The sequence below is a fragment of the Monodon monoceros genome, unplaced genomic scaffold, assembly GCF_005190385.1.
Source record: "Monodon monoceros isolate NGI ecotype Baffin Bay Population unplaced genomic scaffold, NGI_Narwhal_1 Super_Scaffold_16, whole genome shotgun sequence".
Taxonomy (NCBI): Eukaryota; Metazoa; Chordata; class Mammalia; order Artiodactyla; family Monodontidae; genus Monodon; species Monodon monoceros.
Genome location: NW_021703772.1, coordinates 78,800,968 through 78,821,195, shown reverse-complemented (window position 1 = coordinate 78,821,195; position 20,228 = coordinate 78,800,968). Strand labels below are relative to the sequence as shown.

Genomic DNA, 20,228 nt, shown 5'->3' with positions numbered 1-20,228 from the left:
AAAAAAAAAAAAAAAAAAAAAAAAAAAAGTCAAAACTCTATCACCTTTGGATAATGCAGAAATACAATGTTGTGTTAAAACTTTCTTTCAGGTTATCAGTTCAAAAAATAATTTAGCCTCAAGTTTCTATCTATGTCCCCCAAAATTCCCCTCATTCATATTTTTTTCCCAAAGCTTTCTAACAATGAAAACTTAGCCACTCAAGGCAGCTGATCCAGGGAACCCTTTGGCAGGAACAATAGCTGATGTAATCTTCCAGCTGAGGCCACAAAATTTCCCTTGTTCCACAAGAATGGATAATAGTGCATTGACGACATTTTGTGAATTCACAGAACAAGCAGCAGGCGTGTACCACAGAGAAGCGCGGTCTGGCAAGTACAAGCTCACCTACGCAGAAGCGAAGGCGGTGTGTGAATATGAAGGTGGCCATCTTGCCACCTACAAGCAGTTAGAGGCAGCCAGAAAAATTGGTAACAGCTTTGACAATAATCTTCTTCTTTTTCACCCTTGGAAAAAAAATTTTCCACCTTTCCTGCAACCCCTTATTAAGACTTTTCTCTCCACCCCTGCTAATAGTTCCTCTGGCTTCTCCCATCTTCTCTGCCTAGAGCTGGTAGATAATTCCTACTACTAGTAACTTAGTTGGGGTCACACCCCATTGGGAGCTAATAAATAAACATCAAAAGAAAATGAAGACATCATTATCTCGATATCATTTAAACCCCTCATTAATTTTAATGCCATTGCTATTCATTTTTAATATCATTCTATCTCTTCTTGATGTCTGTGTGTCATTTTCCTCAGCTGTTAAATGATGCTACTATGTTGTCTTACAAGGAAATTTACTTGGTAGAAGAAATAGTGAATTTAGTGGATTTTTTTTCAATTATTTTCAATTTTTTCCTTTTCTTTTTTTTACATTAAGTGGGAGAATGCATTTGTACTTTAGGATCAAAAGCCATGAGGAAAAGGAGGATAAGCAAGTTGTAAGGTGGCAGATGAAAGAAACTGGGAAGATGATGTCAGGACACCTGGTGAAAAAACAGTAATTAACAAATGCTGTTTGCTTCTTTATATTAAAAAAAACGGTTTGCTACTGTCTCTCCTGGACTTTCAGGAGAATCCAAAAGGCCACCCTAATTCAGAATTTTCTTCTCCACTGAAGATATCCCTTTGCTGATAGGAACATACCTGGCAAAGCTCATACTATTATTATACATTACCCAAGACAAAAATAAAGGTGTTCTCGAAAATGCCCCAAAGTCTCCCCAGATGACTGCTCAGTCTATACCCTTTGGGCTGTGTGTGTGACGCAGTAAATGGAATGAGGTATACAAAGGCCAGAGACATTACTAGCCATGGGGGACTTGTAGTCAAATCGTTCTTGGGTGGCATCGGCAAATACTAAAACAGCCTCCAAAGTTGAGTAAGGAAAACAAGGCTGAGGCTTTGTTTGAAATGTATGAGTATTTTTATCCCTATTCAAATTTTTAAAATATTGGTGATATCTTTTTTTTCTTTTTTTTTTTTTTGCGGTACGCAGGCCTCTCACTGTTGTGGCCTCTCCCGTTGCGGAGCACAGGCTCCGGACGTACAGGCTCAGCAGCCACGGCTCATGCGCCCAGCCGCTCCGCGGTATGTGGGATCTTCCCGGACCGGGGCACGAACCCGTGTCCCCTGCATCGGCAGGCGGACTCTCAACCACCGCGCCACCTGGGAAGCCCTAGTGATATCTTAATTGACCCTGAAGGAGAAATTATCATCTGGAAAAATTTTTTTCAGTATTGATGGTAATTCCAGAAATTAACTCATGGCACTAGCTCGGTCATTTGTGAAAAGAAGCCAGCTCTGAAATTGGATTGTTTTCATATCCATGGTATTATTATTTCCTAGTCCATCTGCTTCTTTTTTTTTTTTTCCAAGTAAGATGTCATTTCCTAGTAAAAGTCAGATGTTACAAGAACTTTCATATACATTCAAACTTTATTTTTTAAGAAAACAATTCTTCCCCTTTTATATGAAGTGGATTTGGGCAGTTAAGACACTGTCCCTGTTGCAAGGGGCCATCTTGGTTGAGATGACCTTCGCTCAGCTGAGGGAATAAGCAGTTAAGCCATTATCCTTCCATTCTCTTGCAGGATTTCACATCTGTGCTGCTGGGTGGATGGCCAAGGGCAGAGTTGGATACCCCATTGTGAAGCCAGGGCCCAACTGTGGATTTGGAAAAACTGGTATTATTGATTATGGAGTCCGTCTGAACAGAAGTGAAAGATGGGATGCTTATTGCTACAACCCACATGGTTTGTCAAAAACAATAATTTTATACTATATAAAAACAGGTACAGGTTACTAAGAGCTTAGTAAAAAGAAATGACTTCTTCTTCCAGAGAGAGCAATTTAGTAACGATAATTATTAATAACAACTACCATTCATAGAATGATTATGCTGTGCCACACACTGACTTATGTCTCTTCATCCACACTGTCACTTTATTGTTATACCCATTTTAGAATTCAGGAAACTAAAGTTCAAGAGCTTAAGTAACTTTCAGACAGCCAGTAATTAGTAGGCAGGTGAGATCACGACTTAATTCTTTTCTGTGCCAGGGAACTTCCTGATTACAAAGGACAAAAAAAAAAAAAAAAAAAAGATTATAAACTTGTCACAGTTAATTAGCTAAAACCAAGAAGTAGTACTACCAAATGTTAACTGTTCAAAATTATCCCTTTAATAGAAGGAGAAAAGGGAGACAGAATAAACAAAGTTTTTCCCTAATTTCTTTTTGGGCATAAATTCTTAAACTTCCAAACTAAGCAACCCTCACTCTGTGGTTTGTTTTAACAAATATATACTGGATATGCTAGTTATTATTGTAAGTACCTGTTTATTCATATTCTTTTTCCATGGTTGATTGCAGCTAGGAAAACTTTAAAGAGAAAATTAACACATTATAATTACTATAAACAGTAATTCTTGGTCCATGCTGTTGGAGAAAACAGTAGACTGTTGTTTTGGGATGTATTTCCCCCAGGATAATATTACAAAGTGTTACAACATGTTACAAAGTATTTCCCAGATATATGATCATAAACATCCTCAGGTGGTGTCCCATTTGGATCTACCTTAGAGAATGTCCATGACAAAGTAGGAGATTACAGTGAAGTTCTAGCATATTATTATAGAATTTATTATTTAATAATATTAACCATTGGAGAACAGTTTCTCACATTTGCAACTAACCTCTACCTCACAATAATGTATACTCCAAGTAGAAAAGAATTTTTCCTAGAGCTGTCACCTTTTCCCACTTGAGACAAAATATGAATAAATGGGGGTGGGGTGGGATGAACTGGGAGATTGGGATTGACATATATACACTAATATGCATAAAATAGATAACTAATAAGAACTGCTGTATAAAAAATAAATAAAATTCAAAAAATATGAATAATGTGCATTCATATAGACTATAACTTTCAAATCACTTTGACATACTTTAAGCCTATAGTATACTATATTTAGTCCTATATTTAGTCATTGTTAATAATTCATATATCTTCTTTTCCTCTCTTTCTCTCTTCCTTTTTCTTAAATATATTTATACAGGCAACTCTCTTTTTACTCTTAAGAGTAACTTCTATTTCCAAATATATTATCTGATTCTTCTGCTTGATAAACTCCAGGATCTCTGAGCATCTACTCAATCATTTCCAAAGGTCAAAGTCTAAGGAAGATGTAGAAGTACAAATGGAAAGATTCTTACAGTATTTCGTTGCCCTTTTATAAGAATGCCACCTTAACTTACAAATTTTTATAAGCTGCTTTTGTTTCTTATAGAGGCTGAATGCTTTTTACTCTGGGAATGTGTGTACAGAATCCTGGGAGACTTGTGCTTACTCAAGTCTCAGCTTACTTTTGGATTCAGTGATATACTGATTATTTAGGATGTGGTCAACCTGAAGGGGACTGGGGGCCACCTGAACTAGCAATGGGAGAACAGTTCATTGAAAAATAATTGGAATGAAAAAAATCATAATGGTATCAGAAAAATAAAGCAATGATTATTAATTAATCAATACCACCAAGTTAGAGTTGATTGAAGCAAGGAAGAATAGGGTCATTCAGAAGTGTTCAGAAGTCAGCTTGCTCATTCGAATTCTGAATGTGTGGCATGATGCCGACTGCCTCCTGTATGAATACTTCTTAACCAATTAGCTGTCAGTCCTCAGGGACCCAGCCTGCTTTATAAATCTGTCATTTTCTAAATAAGCAAGAGATGAGGCAATAATTATATGTAACACGAAGTATAGATCTGAATAGATATAGCTAAATATAAAAACAAGTTAGTTCAATATTTGAATATTTTTCCTAATCTAATGATATATACATCAAAGATAGGATGCTATGGGACAGAGAAAATCACTCCCAAAGCAGGCACTGTACATGCTTATGTGCACATATAAACTATGTATTATATAATATTTAATAATACAATAAGAATAGCTTACACTTTGCATAATACCCTTAAGCTATCCTTTATATTTTATCCTCAGAATAGTCCTGTGAGGGAGGTAACAGGAGAGACATGACTATATTTATTTTACCAATGGAGAAACTGAGGTATAGACTGGACGCAGAGCTCAGACTAGATCCCTGACCCTCTTTTGGCACTTCCTTGCCTTTCTAAGAGCCTGTTCTGCCCTGGGGTGATAAGCTTCCTTTACTTCTATGGTGTGAAGGATTCTAACACAATTTTTTATTGTAATAGTTATTTTAAAGGAGAATATTCTTGTAAAAAACTTCTAATTGGGGAATTCTCTGGCGGTTCAGTGGTTAGGACTCGGCACTTTCATTGCCGAGGGCACAGGTTGGATCCCTGGTCGGGGAACTAAGATACCGCGAGCTGTATGGCACAGTCACAAAAAAAAAACCCTCTAATTGATATAATAAAAAATACCTTTGAATGCTATCCAGAGTCACCACTACCATCACCACCACTGAGATTATTTTTGAGTTTCCAGTTTGTATCTTTTTTTCAAGACACTAGACATTTAGGTGATATTTAAAATTAACTGGGGCCCTTCCACAGCTTTCTCTTTAGGCATACTGTAAAATCATTGTTCTGGCGGAGATTGTTTGTTCTTATAACAGGTTATGGGACAGGACAGAAATCGATGAAATGGTAAATGACCTGAAAAAACCAACATGGATATCTCCACCAAATCCTCAAATAGTATTAGGATTAAGTTGCTAATGTAAACCAGTAAAAGGAGTATAGAATGATTATAAATTATTCCTTTTAACTGGATTAGAGTGACCTTCAAATTCCCTAAGTGATCTTCATATTCTATAATGATTTCCCAAACAGAATTTATTGGACTCATTATTCCAAGTGTCTGAGTCCCTGAAGACACAGTGGTGACACCACAGAACAAAATCCCTGTCATCTTGATTGGGCTGTTGGTAATATGGGCATATGTATTTGTCAAAACACATTTAAGTGTACGCATAAGACATGCATCCTATGCTTAAAACGTAAACAGAGCAAAAATGTCAACAGGAGCACAATTATTATTCCTTCTTGCTGTTTTACTTTTTAAAAAACTCAAAAGTGGGGACTTCCCTGGTGGCGCAGCAGTTAAGAATCTCCCTGCCAATGCAGGGGACACAGGTTCAAGCCCTGGTCCTCGAAGATCCCACATGCCACGAAGCAATTAAGCCCATGCGCCACAACTACTGAGCCTGTGCTCTAGAGCCCACCTGCCACAACTACTGAAGCCCGCATGCCTAGAACCCGTGCTCCGCAACAAGAGAAGCCACCCCAAGGAGAAGCCCACGCACCGCAACAAACAGTAGCCCCCGCTCACTGCAACTAGAGAAAGCCCGCGCGCAGCAACGAAGACCCAATGCAGCCAAAAATAAATTAATTAATTTTTTAAAAGTTAGAACAAAAAAAAATTCACAAGTGGTCTATATTCATTTTAGAGAATTTAGCAACTATTAATGAAAAAACTTTTATTCTTTAGCTACAGTTACACACAATATACTATGGATGCTATATATTAAATCTTTTTATTTCATAAAAAGTACTAAATAGATGGACACTAAGAAATGAATATCTTTTTTAAAGTAGGAATCATTTTTTTTAAATGCTTTCTTATCATTTTTTTTTTCCTCTTTTCAGCAAAGGAGTGTGGTGGTGTCTTCACAGATCCAAAGCAAATTTTTAAAACTCCAGGCTTCCCAAATGAGTATGATGATAACCAAATCTGCTACTGGCACATTAGACTCAAGTATGGTCAGCGTATTCACCTGAGTTTTTTGGACTTTGACCTTGAAGATGACCCAGCTTGCTTGGCTGACTATGTTGAAATATATGACAGTTACGATGATGTCCATGGCTTTGTGGGAAGGTATGTATTGTTTCTCCATACAGGAAGCTAATGAACACCCGATATTTTGCATGATGTTTCTTTTATTTCTCTCCAACTGTCCCTACAACATTGATTTTCCAGTTTATCTATTCTCCTGCAACAGAGTATCCTTTTTTAAAAAATTAATTTATTCATTTATTTATTTTTGGCTGAGTTGGGTCTTCGTTGCTGCACGTGGGCTTTCTCTAGTTGTGGCAAGCTGGGCTACTCTTTGTTGTGGTGTGCGGGCTTCTTATTGGGGTGGCTTCTCTTTGTTGCAGACCACAGGCTCTAGGCGTGTGGGCTTCAGTAGTTGTGGCTCACGGGCTCTAGAGCGCAGGCTCAGTAGTTGTGGCGCACAGGCTTAGCTGCTCCGCGGCATGTGGGATCTTCCCGCACTAGGGCTCGAACCCGTGTCCCCTGCATTGGCTGGTGGATTCTTAATCACTGCGCCACCAGGGAAGCCCCAGGGTATCCTTTTTTAACCACGACTTTTTTTTGCTCTGTTACTCATAACAAGCCATAGTCAGCTGCTATGTCTACTTATTAAAATAGTTATAGCTGCTTTTTGATTTGTTAAGTTGTAACAATTAGTTACATATTCTATTTATAAAGACCTCAAGATTTGACTAACAGGAGAAAGAAGATGTATGAGTTAGGAAATTTTGGGGTTTTTTAAATGTTCTGATTTCAGTCAACTTCCTAAAAATAATTATAAATTCAATAATTGTTGCCTTTCTTCTGTGTACAAAGCATTGTACTAAGCATTATGGATATAAGGCAAATAAGTAAACTATAGCCCCTTCTCTCATATAGTTTAGCTAAATATACAATGGATATCTTTTAAAAAATAACTTTCTTTGCCATAAAAAACAAGTATTTCTTTCCTCAGTATTTTTCCCTGGGTTTTTTAACATGCTGGGACACACTTTTTGTGTGTTCCCATCCATATCTTTAACATAGTTTAAATTTAACAATACAAAATTTGCAACATTTTACAAAATATTGTAAATTAAAGAGTGTACAGTTAAGGTGTTTTATGTATTCAGGTCCCCACTTAATGATGTGTATTTTAGACTATCCATTATCAATAGGTTATCAGTTATCAATTCTGTATTATCCATAATAGTAACTTAATGAAAGAAAATAGTAGTGGGGATAATTAAAAATGACAGACAATATCTTTTATTGACTTTGAAATCTGTAACTTAAATACAAAGAAAAACAAAGGCATTTGTTGCATAAATGAACAGCAATTTTTGGATGGAAAGTGGTTTTTGTTTTGTTTTGTTCTTTAGCTGAGACTACTACTATAGAAAAAATATATAGTTTTTTAAAATAGTTTGAAGAAGACTAGAAGTAGGGTTGGAGGAATTAAGAACAAAGTCTTTTTTGAAAGAATGGACCTCCTACCTTGGGAATTAAGGTAACATTTTTATTCTAAACCTAGTTTCAGAAATCAATTAGAGCTCTAGATAAAATCATAAATGATTTTTTAATCTACAGGCTAATGTGTTATTTATTGGATTATATTGTGTGATTTACCTTTATAATAGACTTTCTCCCCCTCAGGAATAAATTACATTGTTTTAGAAACTGATAAAAACCCTTACTTTTTATATTATCATGTGCAAGGGAATTCCCTTCAAGCCATGATTCAGATAAAAATCACACCCTCTTATGTCTATAAGGTCCAACGTAATTCTTTCCCTTTTAAATCAGCCATACGCCCATTCTTCTCTGTGAAGAAAACTTCATGAGATTAATCAGAAACAAATATAAAAAATTTCCAAATAGATTCAAATTGTCTACCACACAAAAAGCTTTGTAGGCACACAGTAATGCCACAAATTCTTTCTTAAGAATCTCATTAATGCTGTGAGAAGGATATTTCAAACAGTTTTAACCCCTCTTCTCTCTTACAAATTCAAGTAAAAATAAATAAATATAACAATAAAATGTTGTAAAATAATAGAAAAATGAGCCATTACTTAGGGGAAATAAAGTACGTCAATTATCAGTAAGAGCCACTTGCAATAGCTATATAATAATCATTCATGTGACCTCTCTTTTTAAAAAATTCTCTTTCAGATACTGTGGAGATGAGCTTCCAGAAGACATCATTAGTACAGGTGATGGCTCTAAATTGAAGAACAAAACTATGATTTGCTTTCTCAGTATCAGTGAAAATGAAGGACCCAGTAGTTATTACTATATACTTTTTAAAGTTGAGAGAGCTGAAGACAGATATAGCTTGCTAGCTTGTAAAAGGCAAAGAAGTGCTTATTTATACTTAAAGACTTTTACCAACTCCTTGCACTAAAAATGTGTACTCTGGTTATTTGCAGGAAATGCAGTCTGAGATAGTCTTGAATCTGCAAATCCATAAATACTGCTGTAGCTTATAATTCCCATAAAATGTGGTAATAAAAGGTCTAAACTTTTCATTGATAAAGGATTGAAGTAATATGTAAAGTTGTTAAAAGTACCTTCTATCACTGAAAAAAATTTTGCATCATATTTATTGCATTTTCACATTAGTACAGCAATCCCCAGAGTCTTGTGAAGAACACAGTTCTGTTAGAAGTTTTTAATAGATACTACATGAGAAAAGGGCTTTAAGGTCAAGTAAATTTGGGAAATATTGGATTAAACAATGTGAAACAGGTTTCTTTATTAGAAGATGTCAGAGAACTTTTACTATGCTAATTATGCATAGTAAATCTAAAAAGGCTAGCTATAGTGGGCAAAGTTTTCCAAATCTTTTTCCTCTTGCTAATTATTTTGTGTGACTTTGTTCCTTAAAATGTACCCCAAGAAATGTCCCTGTAGCAGCATACATTTATCTCAATAAGCAATACCATTGCTATTGCCTCAAACTGCTACTTTCTGACTAAGAACTTTTACTTTCTTAGATGTCTTCATTTTCCTTTTCATTTTCATCACCAGCACCAGTAATTGGCATTCTTTTTTTTTTTTTTTTAATTTATTTATTTATTTATTTATTTTGGGCTGCATTCGGTCTTCGTTGCTGCACGTGGGCTATCTCTAGTTGCCGCGAGCTGGGCTACTCTGTTGTGGTACGCGGGCTTCTCATTGCGGTGGCTTCTCTTGTTGCAGAGCACGGGCTCTAGGCACACTGGCTTCAGTAGTTGTGGCACATGGGCTCAGTAGTTGTGGCTCGCGGGCTCTAGAGCACAAGCTCAGTAGTTGTGGCGCATGGGCTTAGCTGCTCCACGACATGTGGGATCTTCCCGGACCAAGGCCTGAACCTGTGTCCCCTGCATTGGCAGGCAGATTCTTAACCACTGCGCCACCAGGGAAGTCCTGGCATTCTGACTTGCTCTATTTTTCCTCCACATCATAAAAAAATTATCGCAATACTTCTCCAACTAAAAACAACAAACCTACATTGAGTTGCAATTTCTAAGCAGTCCTTAAGCTGAGATACTACTAGCTAAAATTAGTCCCACACCCTAGCTTTGCAGTATATGCAATTCTCATTTATGAATCATTACAAGAGATGGAAATTCTTGTTCAGTCTTGGAATGATTAATGCTTAAATTTTATGAATTCATTACTCTGTTACAGTCTCCCTAGGAAGAGTAATCTGTTAAACTTTCTATTTATCTTTTATTCTTTACTTGAGAACATATTTTATGTTAACAGAAAACGAAAAGAAGACATTTTATGAGATGTAGGAGGTATTTGGGGGGTGAGAATCCTATTTTTAAAATAAAAACAAAATGAACAGAGGGAGAGTCAAAAAGAAGCCTGAAACTTAATATTTTTCCTGTTTTGTTTAAAACAGACAAAACTTACTCCAAATGTAACACAAAATCAGTGTTTTTCTTGCACAACTGCAAGGAACTAAAAAAAGAAAAACCCACACAATTTATTATTCAAAGAGAAACAAATCAACAGAAAAGAGCATAGTTAAATAAAAAGCCAAAGATTTAGCAAAACAGCAGGAAGAATACATTGATACAAAGTAATAGAAAAAGAAGATATAAAATATGTTTAAAGTATTATCCTATCAGTCAAGCATAATGCTGTTAACGTTTTGATTTAGTTTTCTTCTTAAATATATACTTACTCACCCCTGGATATTTATATTAAAAAACAAAAACAGAAAATAAATAAACTAAAAATTACCCATTACTGTACCACTTTAAAAAAAGGTATGTAAAGAAAGAATGTGCCCACCCTTCTCATCTCTCCCCACCCAAGAAAGGCATTGGATAACTATGTGGTGACCGTCCTTCCAGATGTCTTCCTGTATTATACAAACATTATATATCAATACATGGAGACCATGGAGCTATTTTCAAGTCAGAGTATAATATTTAGATCATTCTAATTCTTTTTAATGACTACCTAATAGGTACCATAATTTGTCATATACCAATATTTAACATCCTGAAGGTGGTTGTTTTTTTATTTTTCTTTCTTTTGCTATTGAACATTTCACCAGACATTTTTAAACCTCTATTTTGCAGTGCTATTTTATTTTTAAAAAGTAAATATCTAGAAGTGAAATTTTGGGATCATAGGTGATGTGCACTTAGATGTGGATAGATGTCACCAAATTAGCACTAGCCCTACAGTGCCAATTTGTATTTTAACCAGTTGAGTAATCTGAAAAAAAAATTTTTTTTTAAATTTAAACAACTCTTTCAAGTTTGAGAAAAGTACAGTGGAGCACAGCATGAACTCTGAACTCAAACCTGGTTCTGCCACTTATAACCCTGTGGCCTTGGGCAAGATACTCAGGTTTTCTGTGCCTCAATTTCATCTATAAAAATGACTATTTTAATAGTATCCAACTCATAGTGTTGCTTTGGAAAATAAGATGAAAGGCACTTCAAGCTGTGCCTTTCATCTTATATATATGGGGTTTTTGTAATGAATTCTGGATTTGTGATCTGGATTAAGAAGGTCTTTCCTTCCTGAAAAAGAAAAATATTCCTATATTTATTTTACACAATAACATTTTTCCTTTTTGTTTTTGGTACATTTTGGTCTTTAATGCAGGTAAAATGTAGTTAGGTGCTTTGTGTAAAGGGATCTAGCTTTGTGGGCTTTTTTTTTTTTTTTTTTTAACAAATGCAAGGCTTGTTGCCCTCATTTAGTAAATAATCCATCCATATCTTAATGGTTTGAACTGCTTGCCATTCTCCTGTAATTTTATGGATGTACCTTCTACAAAGAATACCTCTGAAAACAAAATAGACAAAATTTCCTCTAGGACAGATTGGAGAGCCACAGGAAAAAATATGACAGTCCTGGTCCCAGTTGGCAGTGAAACTGCAGACTCTACAGCTTGAGAGTCTAATACTGAATTCTGGGAGTCCTGTTCATGAATTTTTATATTCTCCTATGAGACTGAGTCTTTGAATTGTCAGCCAAATTGAAGGAGAGTAACATCATGGTTCTTTTGCACCTTCCTCCTCCCCAGGAAATGTCATGACCCTGAAGTTTCTAAGTGATGCTTCAGTGACAGCAGGAGGTTTCCAAATCAAATATGTTGCAGTGGATCCTCTATCCAAATCCAGTCAAGGAAAGAATACAAGTACTACTTCTCCTGGAAATAAAAACTTTTTAGCTGGAAGATTTAGCCATTTATAAAGCAAAGAAAGACATTCCGCATTTATGTTTCTATCTTTTGGAGCCTCTTTGATCTCACTTTTATATTATTATTAACATTTATTTATTATTTTTCTAAATGTGAAAGCAATACCTGATAATTTGGGGAAAATTGGAAAATACAGAAAACTTTAAATGAGAGAATAAGATCTCCCATAATCCCATTGCATAAAAATAACAAGCATTAACATTCATATATTTTTCTTTTAGTCATTTTTTGATTTGTGGTATATGTATATATGTAGCTATATGTATTTGTATTTCAAATTTTGGAATGCTGCTCTATGTACAATTTGATATCTTGGATTTTTTACCATTGAACTTTACGGTGTACACGTTTTCCCCTATCGTTGAGTATTCTGCAAAAACATGATTTCATTTACAGTATTCTGTAAACTGTCCATGCTATGATTGTTCCATACTTTATGTAAGCCTGTCTATTGTGGGAATTATAGGTAGTTTTCATAAATATTGTTTCAATAAACATCCTTGGATATATATGTATTTGTACAGCTCTCTAATTATTTGGGATAGGGTCCTAGAGGTAGAATTACTGAGTCAGAGATTAATTAAAATAAAAAAATATTTTTGAGGGAGATAAGCTGGACTTTATGACACTAATGGGGAGTGGTGGGCTGGATGGCTGGTGGGCTGCACTACTCACTCAGCCTACAAAGACATCCTCTAGGGAAGCGAGAAAGTGAACGGACTAGGAAAATAGCAGGTCATTAACCAGCAGCATTAAGGGTCCATTTGACCTTTGTGGTATGGACTTTAACAGGAGATTGGTCAGCGAGTCTCTTTTCCTCTGGCCATGTTCATCTACACAGGACAAAGATCAGCGAGAGAGCAGGAGTCAGCAGGGTCAGTTTTGCCAAGTGAGTATAATAAGACAGAGGCAAGGGAGTAGAGGATATGGGTAAAAAGGGATTGCAATGATAACCCAAGGAATTTAGTTTGATAAGGGGTGAAGAGAGGACAGTAAGGAAATGAGGGACAGTAAAAAAGTGGTGGGCTCAAAGAATTGTCAAATCAGAGTATGAAAGGGGACGCACTGGAGAGATAGTAGGTAGTGGTCAGAGAATGAGGTATTAAATATAACCTTCTGTGGCAGGCAGAACAGTGTTCCCTCCCAGGATGTCTGCATCCTAATCCCCAAAACCTGTGAATATGCTACCTTAGGTGACAAAAGGGGCTTTGCACAAGTGATTAAGGACCTTAAAATGGGATATTATCCTGGATTGTCCAGGTGGGCCCAATGTGATCACAGGGGTCCTTAAAAGTGGATGAGGGAGGCTTAAGAAAAAGAGTCAGAAAAAAGACGTGACAAGAGAAGCAAAGTCAGAAAGATGCAACATTGATGGCTTTGAAGATGGAGGAAAGGTGCCATGAGCCAAGGATTGTGGGTGGCTTTTGGAAGCTGGAAAAGGCAAAGAGATTCTCCCCTAGAACTTCCAGACGGAATGCATCCCTGCTGACTCATTGATTTTAGCTCAAAGAGTCCCATTGGACTTCTGAACTACAGAACTGTAAGATAATAAATCCATGTTGTTTTAAGCTACTATGTATGTTACAATTCGGGTGGAGCAGTGATATAAAAGTAATACACCTTTTAATCAGTTTCATGCAGGGTTAGACTTAGGAATAAAAGTCTAATTCTAGATGACAAAGCATAAACAAGAAGGAGCTATAAACAGAAGATAGCTATTTTCTAAACTCAGAGAAATTAATTTAGGTGAATATTATTTAAGGCTAGTATAACATTTCTCTGTTCATGTTTTCCTGCCTACATGTAAACTTTTTTTACTTCCTTGATCATGAATTTTTTTTTCCACTATTGTTTTTACTCTTTTCCTCCCACCCATAGTCTTTTTGGTCTTTTTTCCCCCCAGCTTTTAAAAATTGAAGTGTAATTGACTTACAATATTATATTAGTTTCAGGTGTACAATACTGTGATTTGATATTTTTATACATTACAAAATGATCACCATTTTAAGTCTAGTTACCACCTGTCACCATACAAAGTTATTACAATATTATTGACTATATTCCCTCCACAGGCGTTTTGGTCTTCATCAGAATTAACTTTTTTTTTCCTTTGGAAATTTTGATAATGGAATTTAAATAGTAAATTGAAGAATGTGTGTTAACTTGAAAATTACAATGCACTCTAGGATATAAGGTATTATTGATGATAATGAATATAAATCCTCTAAGATTTTCCTGAAAATAATATTTAGATGTATGAAATATTTAGAATGATGCTAAATGTTATCTATTACCACTGACCCAGGTTCCCCTATATCTCAATGGTGTAGTGAGAGTATTATATGAGAATATTATATACAGGATCAGAGATGGGTTATAATGACTTCTAGAGATTTGACTGAATTAGTTACAAGCCTTCCTACTGAGATTTAGGACACATTATGATCATATTCTAAGATCTATAGAAATTCTTGAAAAGGAAGAATTATAATATATATAGAGATAATTTTTAATAATAATTTTAGTAAAAAAAGTGACCTTGTAGAACATTTTTAAAAACTTGATTTTATTTATTCAATTTAGCATCTTTTGCATGTCTACTCTAGTATTCTTTATGTTCTAGCAATTCCACTTCATTTGAATGTTTTCAGTTTAATACCTGCTTAAATGTATCTGTAGGTTTTTTTCTCTATTTTTTTTTCTTTGTCATGTTTATGTGTGGGTTTGGGAGGTTCCATTTTTTTAAGTTTTACTTACTTTCAATTGAATGTGATCTTGATATCAATATCATTCTCTGAAAATAAAACAGACTGACTAATGTTTATACATGTACATACGTACGTATTCAATATTTTATTTAATATAACATTTGAGTTCAGATTTTTTTGAAGAAAATTTTTTGGAAAGGAAGTTTTTTCAGAATATGTTTTACAACTCATTCCCCTCAAAAAAATTTATTTTGAAGTCAAGTTGTTTTCATGTCTTGTGTTGTTTTTAAATGTCTAAAATATATATCCACAGCTATTTAATTTCCTTCTGAACAAATGCCCAGCAAAGAAAACCACAAGAAGAAATCACATCCCACAAAACCTCAATATATAAAAGTAAACTCCCTAAAAACACAGGCTCTTGGGCCTCCACTGGGAAAGCCACATCCTTAGCAGTATTCATAAAATATAAAACAGTTTTTGAGCACTTATTTGACTGTCAAACAATTATAAATAGGACTATTACTTGCCTAAGTGTTAGTAACCTCACAGTAGTTCTCATGATGTCAAAAGAAAAGTTACATGGTATTAGATTTAACTGAGTCAAGATGTTCATTTAAAATAAAATTACATGTACAATACAGTATGAAAACTAATTTTCATATTGCTTTTTGAAGTTCTATCCCTGCTACAGTGAATAGGAATCACTTGCAGGTTTGTTTATATACCTGATAAGTATGCCTTATCAACAGTTTATTCACATAATGTAAGCAGAAGTAGGAAAAATTGCTCCAGTATATGAGCTGTTCCTTGCAAAACCAGAAAGAGCAAGGTTAGAAGGTAAAAATGATTAGAATTGTAACGAGTTGGTTTTTTTTTTTTTTTTCAATTTAAAAGTTACAGGTAATCAAGTTTAAAAGTGCTATAGGGCTTCCCTGGTGGCACAGTGGTTGAGAGTCCGCCTGCCGATGCAGGGGACACGGGTTCATGCCCCGGTCCGGGAAGATCCCACATGCCACGGAGCGGCTGGGCCCGTGAGCGATGGCTGCTGAGCCTGCACGTCCAGAGCGTGTGCTCCGCAACAGGAGAGGCCACAACAGTGAGAGGCCTGCATACCGCAAAAAAAAAAAAAAAAAAAAAAAAAGTGCTATAGAGGACAATGCAATGCTAGATAAACATCAGTGTTCCAGCTAAAGTGTTACTGCTATGGGGAAAAGCAACATGTATGCTCTGCCTAAACAGCAGTATCTTCAGCACAGTTGATCATCTACTTAATACAGCTCTTCATCTAGTCAACTAAGATTTTTCTTTTTCTCTTTTTGCTTTCAATTTAATTTAATTTTGGGCTAGTTTATCTGCTCATATTAACAAAACTTAAGAATTTACAGCTGATGTATTATGAATATTCTTCCTCCTATCCTGTTTCTCCATCTACCCATTTCTGGTCCTCAAGAGCTAGTTCCAGTGTCTTCAATATCCTTCAAAAGATTGTATGTAAATGCATATTTTTTCCCTTCCCCACTCCACTTTTTTTTTTTTTTTTTTTCTGGATTTTCAGAGGGCTGCCCAAGGGACTGGTTTCTGCCTTGCCTGACTCAGTGTGCTGATGGGAAAAGAATGGATGTGTACTTTGAATACCAGGTTGGCCAGCACAATAGCTTGTTACACTAGAGAGACTGCAGTACTGCAGACAGACACTAGGGAGAGACTGCAGTACTGCAGACAGACACTAGGGAGAGGAGATTATGGGCTTCTGAGAAGCAGCAGAGGTAAACCTCTTTAACTGGGAAATCACTTGCACAAGTCCAGAGAAGATGCATATCCAGAAAAGGTTTGAGAGGTTCCCAAATCTCTAGCTAAGCTGATTCGTTTTTCAGATGCCCAGATCTCAACAGATGAGCACAAGGCATACAAAGCAACAGGGAAACATGGCCAAATCAAAGGAAAAACGAGAATAGCCACAACAATTTTGAAAAATAAGCAGAAATTTGTAAAACTTTCTGATTTCAAAACTTATTATAAAGCTTCATGGGACTTCCCTGGTGGTCCAGGGGCTAAGACTCCGCACTCCCAATGCAGGGGGCCCAGGTTCAATCCCTGGTCAGGGAACTAGATCCCACATGACACAACTGAGAGTTCGCACGCTGCAACTAAAGATCACGCATGCCACAACGAAGAGCCTGCATGCCACAACTAAGACCCAGTACAGCCAAATAAATAAATAAATATTTAAAAAAAAATAAAGCTTCAGTAACCAAGTGAATGTGGTATTGGTATAAAGATAGACCTACAGATCAATGGAACAGAGTCCAAAAATAGACCTACCCATGTACAGTCAATTGAATTTCCACAAAGATGCTTATGCAATTCAGTGGGAGAAAGGATACTCTTTTAAAGAGTGATGCTAGAACAATTGGATATCCATATGTAAAAGAAAGAAAGAAAAAAGGAAGGAAGGAAGAAAGACCATTGCCTTATACCATTTAGAAAATTAGCTCATATTAACTGACCTAAAGGTCAAAAACCTATGAAATTTCTGGAAGAAAATATAGGAGAAAATCTTAGTAACTATGGAGTAAGCAAATATTTCCTAAATAGGACTTAAAAAACATAAACTATAAAGGGAAAATGATACATTAGACTTCATTAAAATATAAAACTTTGCTCTTCCAAAAATACTGTTAAGAGAATGAAAGAACAGACTGATAGAAATATTTGCAAAACATACACCAAAGGACTTATATCCAGAAGAAAGAACTCTTAAAACTCAATAATAAAAAAGACAAACAAATAAAATTTTTAAATGGGCAAAAGAATTGGGCACTTCACTAAAAAAAGGTATATGGATGGCAAATAAACACATGAAAAGGTGATCAACATTGTTAGCCATTAGGGAAATGCAAATTAATACCACTCGATTTTGCTAGAATAGCTAAAATTTTAAAAAAAGAAAGAAAAACCCCCCACCACACCAAGTTTGTTTGTTTGTTTTAATATTTATTTATTTGGCTGCATCAGGTCTTAGTTGCGGCATGTGGGATCTTTAGTTGTGGCATGTGGGATCTAGTTCCCTGACCAGGGATCAAACCCAGGACCCCTGCATTGGGAGTGTGGAGTCTTAGCCACTGGACCAACAGGGAAGTCCCACCACACCAAGTTTTGATGATGATATGACCAGCTAGAATTTTATTCATTGCTGGTGGGAATGCAAAATGGTAGACATTTTAGAAAACAGTAGGTAGATTCTTAAGAAGTTAAATGTAAATTTACTCAGTGTCTGTCTGCAGTACTGCAGTCTCTCCCTAGTGTCTGTCTGCAGTACTGCAGTCTCTCTAGTGTAACAAGCTATTGTGCTGGCCAACCTGGTATTCAAAGTACACATCCATTCTTTTCCCATCAGCACACTGAGTTAGGCAAGGCAGAAACCAGTCCCTTGGGCAGCCCTCTGAAAAGCCAGAACGTTGGATGCACATTCCACTTTTCTGTTTCCCTCCCAAGGGAGAAACTGAGAGTCGGGAGTGCCAGGTACTTCACTGGGGGTGGGGGGATGGGGGATGGGGAGGAACTAGGACAGGCAAATAAGAACTTTCCTACCTGCTTCCTTATGTCTCTTCTTGGCTTTGCATTCACCTGGCATGTTGCAACCTCTTACCTGGTTTCTGGAATTCTCATAAAGGCAATTTGGCACCTATATTGTTGTTAAGTCAGTGTCTCCATGGGGAACAGAGGCCTGGAATTTCCTATTCCACCATTTTGCTGATGTCCCTGCTCTTGTTTACATTTTTTAATTTTGAAAAATTAAACTTATAGAACAGGGAAGAGCTAAACTGGACTCCATGTTTGGTCTGTTTCTTCTACTTTAACCTTTGCTTTTCATTGCTTTTGTTATTATAATCATACATAATGGCCTGCCTCAGGGAACCCTGCCCCTCTGCCTCAATGTTAAACTAAAGTGCCTCTGTTCAGCTCCCAGGGAGAAAATCTGACCCTGCCCACCTGTGAATGGCTGCTAGAAAGAAGAAATTAACACATCCTCTCACCTAGGCTGGTCATTCCAGGAGATGTTTTGTAAGAATGATGACCCTTTTTACTTTACTTTCCCACCACCTCTCCCTCTCTATTCTGCCTTTTTACTTTACTTCCTCACCACCTCTCCCTCTCTGATTCTATAAAAGAAACTGGCATCCAGACCCCGATAGGATGGTTTATAGGAGACACTAGTCTGCCATCTTGTCAGTCTGCCGGCTTTCCGAATAAAGTCGTCTTCCTTGCCTCAACACCTCGCCTCCGACTCATTGGCCTGTTGGGTGGCGAGCAGGGCGAGGTTGGACTTGGTAACACTTACAGAAGAGTTACAGGCTACTATAATGAATGCTCACCTAGATGTACTCACAAAATACTGTTAATATTTTCACCATATTTGCTTTACCTCTCTGTCTCTGATATAAACAAATATACTGAACCATCTGAAGTTAAATTGCAGACATCACATGTTTTACCCTAAAATCAATCCTTTAAAACAGCGTGATATTTGTCCAATGATGATACGACCAACACTCGATATAATAGTGTTGAATTTCTTGCTTACTATAGAAAGATTTATTTATAGGATGTTTGGGATTGGCAGGCTTTCAGAAGCGTACGTGGATAAACGTCAGCAATTGAAGTGTGGTGACTTAGCGAGGCTGTTGTTGACTGGCGCTCTAAGTCATGTTTACTGGACTGAGCTCATACCTGGCTGGCTGACTGTCAGAAGTGAGGACCTGACATTGATTAGTTTGGTGTTCACTGAGGTAAGTAGCTGATCAACCGAACAGGTTTAAGACCAGTTCTGATGGTTACTTAGTATCATGGCTTCTGAGTAAGCAGTGTTTTCCTGCATTTGTGGGGACTCCTTTATTCTCAGTCTTCTCTTTTCGTCCTCATTCAGCCAAAGCTGAAAGAAGGACCAAAAGTCCAGATTTTCACCATTGTTGTTCATGGTTCTTGAATATCGAGGTTCCCTTTATGGAGATATGATTTTCAATTTGCACATTTATCATTGTGATTTTATCTTGTTTTTGTCTTTGAATCATTTGTTGAATCACTGTTAGCCCAGTGGCTGTGTGGAATCATTTTAAAGTTTGGACAACAGACACTGAACAACAGTGAGACAAACAAGTAAAACTATAAGTACCTGTAATATTGGTAATAAAAGGGAAAGGAAGATACTCCATAACCGTGAACCAAGATTCTACAAGCCTGAGGAATAAAACAAGGCCTAACAACTCCCTGAGTCTACCTTAGTCAGTTTGTTTTTTCTTTTAACTTGGCTATAGATTGTTTTATCTCACCCAAAGTGTTATTCCCTGTATGAGAAGTCTTAGTAATGGCACAGACTCCCTCCTGGCTGACCAAAAAAAATTAAGGCTATGCTATTCTATTGCCTGTCGGGTTCAGCCAGTGTGAAGGGACAAATTTTTAATTACCAT

At 36.4% G+C, this 20,228-nt stretch overlaps 1 protein-coding gene across 2 annotated transcripts in view; it reads left to right on the top strand.

Moving 5' to 3' along the window:
• The window catches only part of TNFAIP6 (TNF alpha induced protein 6), a 17,401-nt gene extending 4,844 nt beyond the window's left edge, over positions 1–12,557 (top strand). The window contains exons 2-6 of one of the 2 annotated variants that reach the window (XM_029225642.1): positions 333–470; positions 2,139–2,300; positions 6,186–6,414; positions 8,506–8,546; positions 11,873–12,557. In XM_029225642.1, the coding sequence (XP_029081475.1) occupies positions 333–470; positions 2,139–2,300; positions 6,186–6,414; positions 8,506–8,546; positions 11,873–12,042 (740 nt within the window). In that variant the 3' untranslated portion in view covers positions 12,043–12,557. Of the gene's footprint in view, positions 1–332; positions 471–2,138; positions 2,301–6,185; positions 6,415–8,505; positions 8,738–11,872 lie in introns of those variants that run through there. The other variant, XM_029225641.1, reaches the window with a different exon arrangement.
• Positions 12,558–20,228: the final 7,671 nt, after the last annotated feature.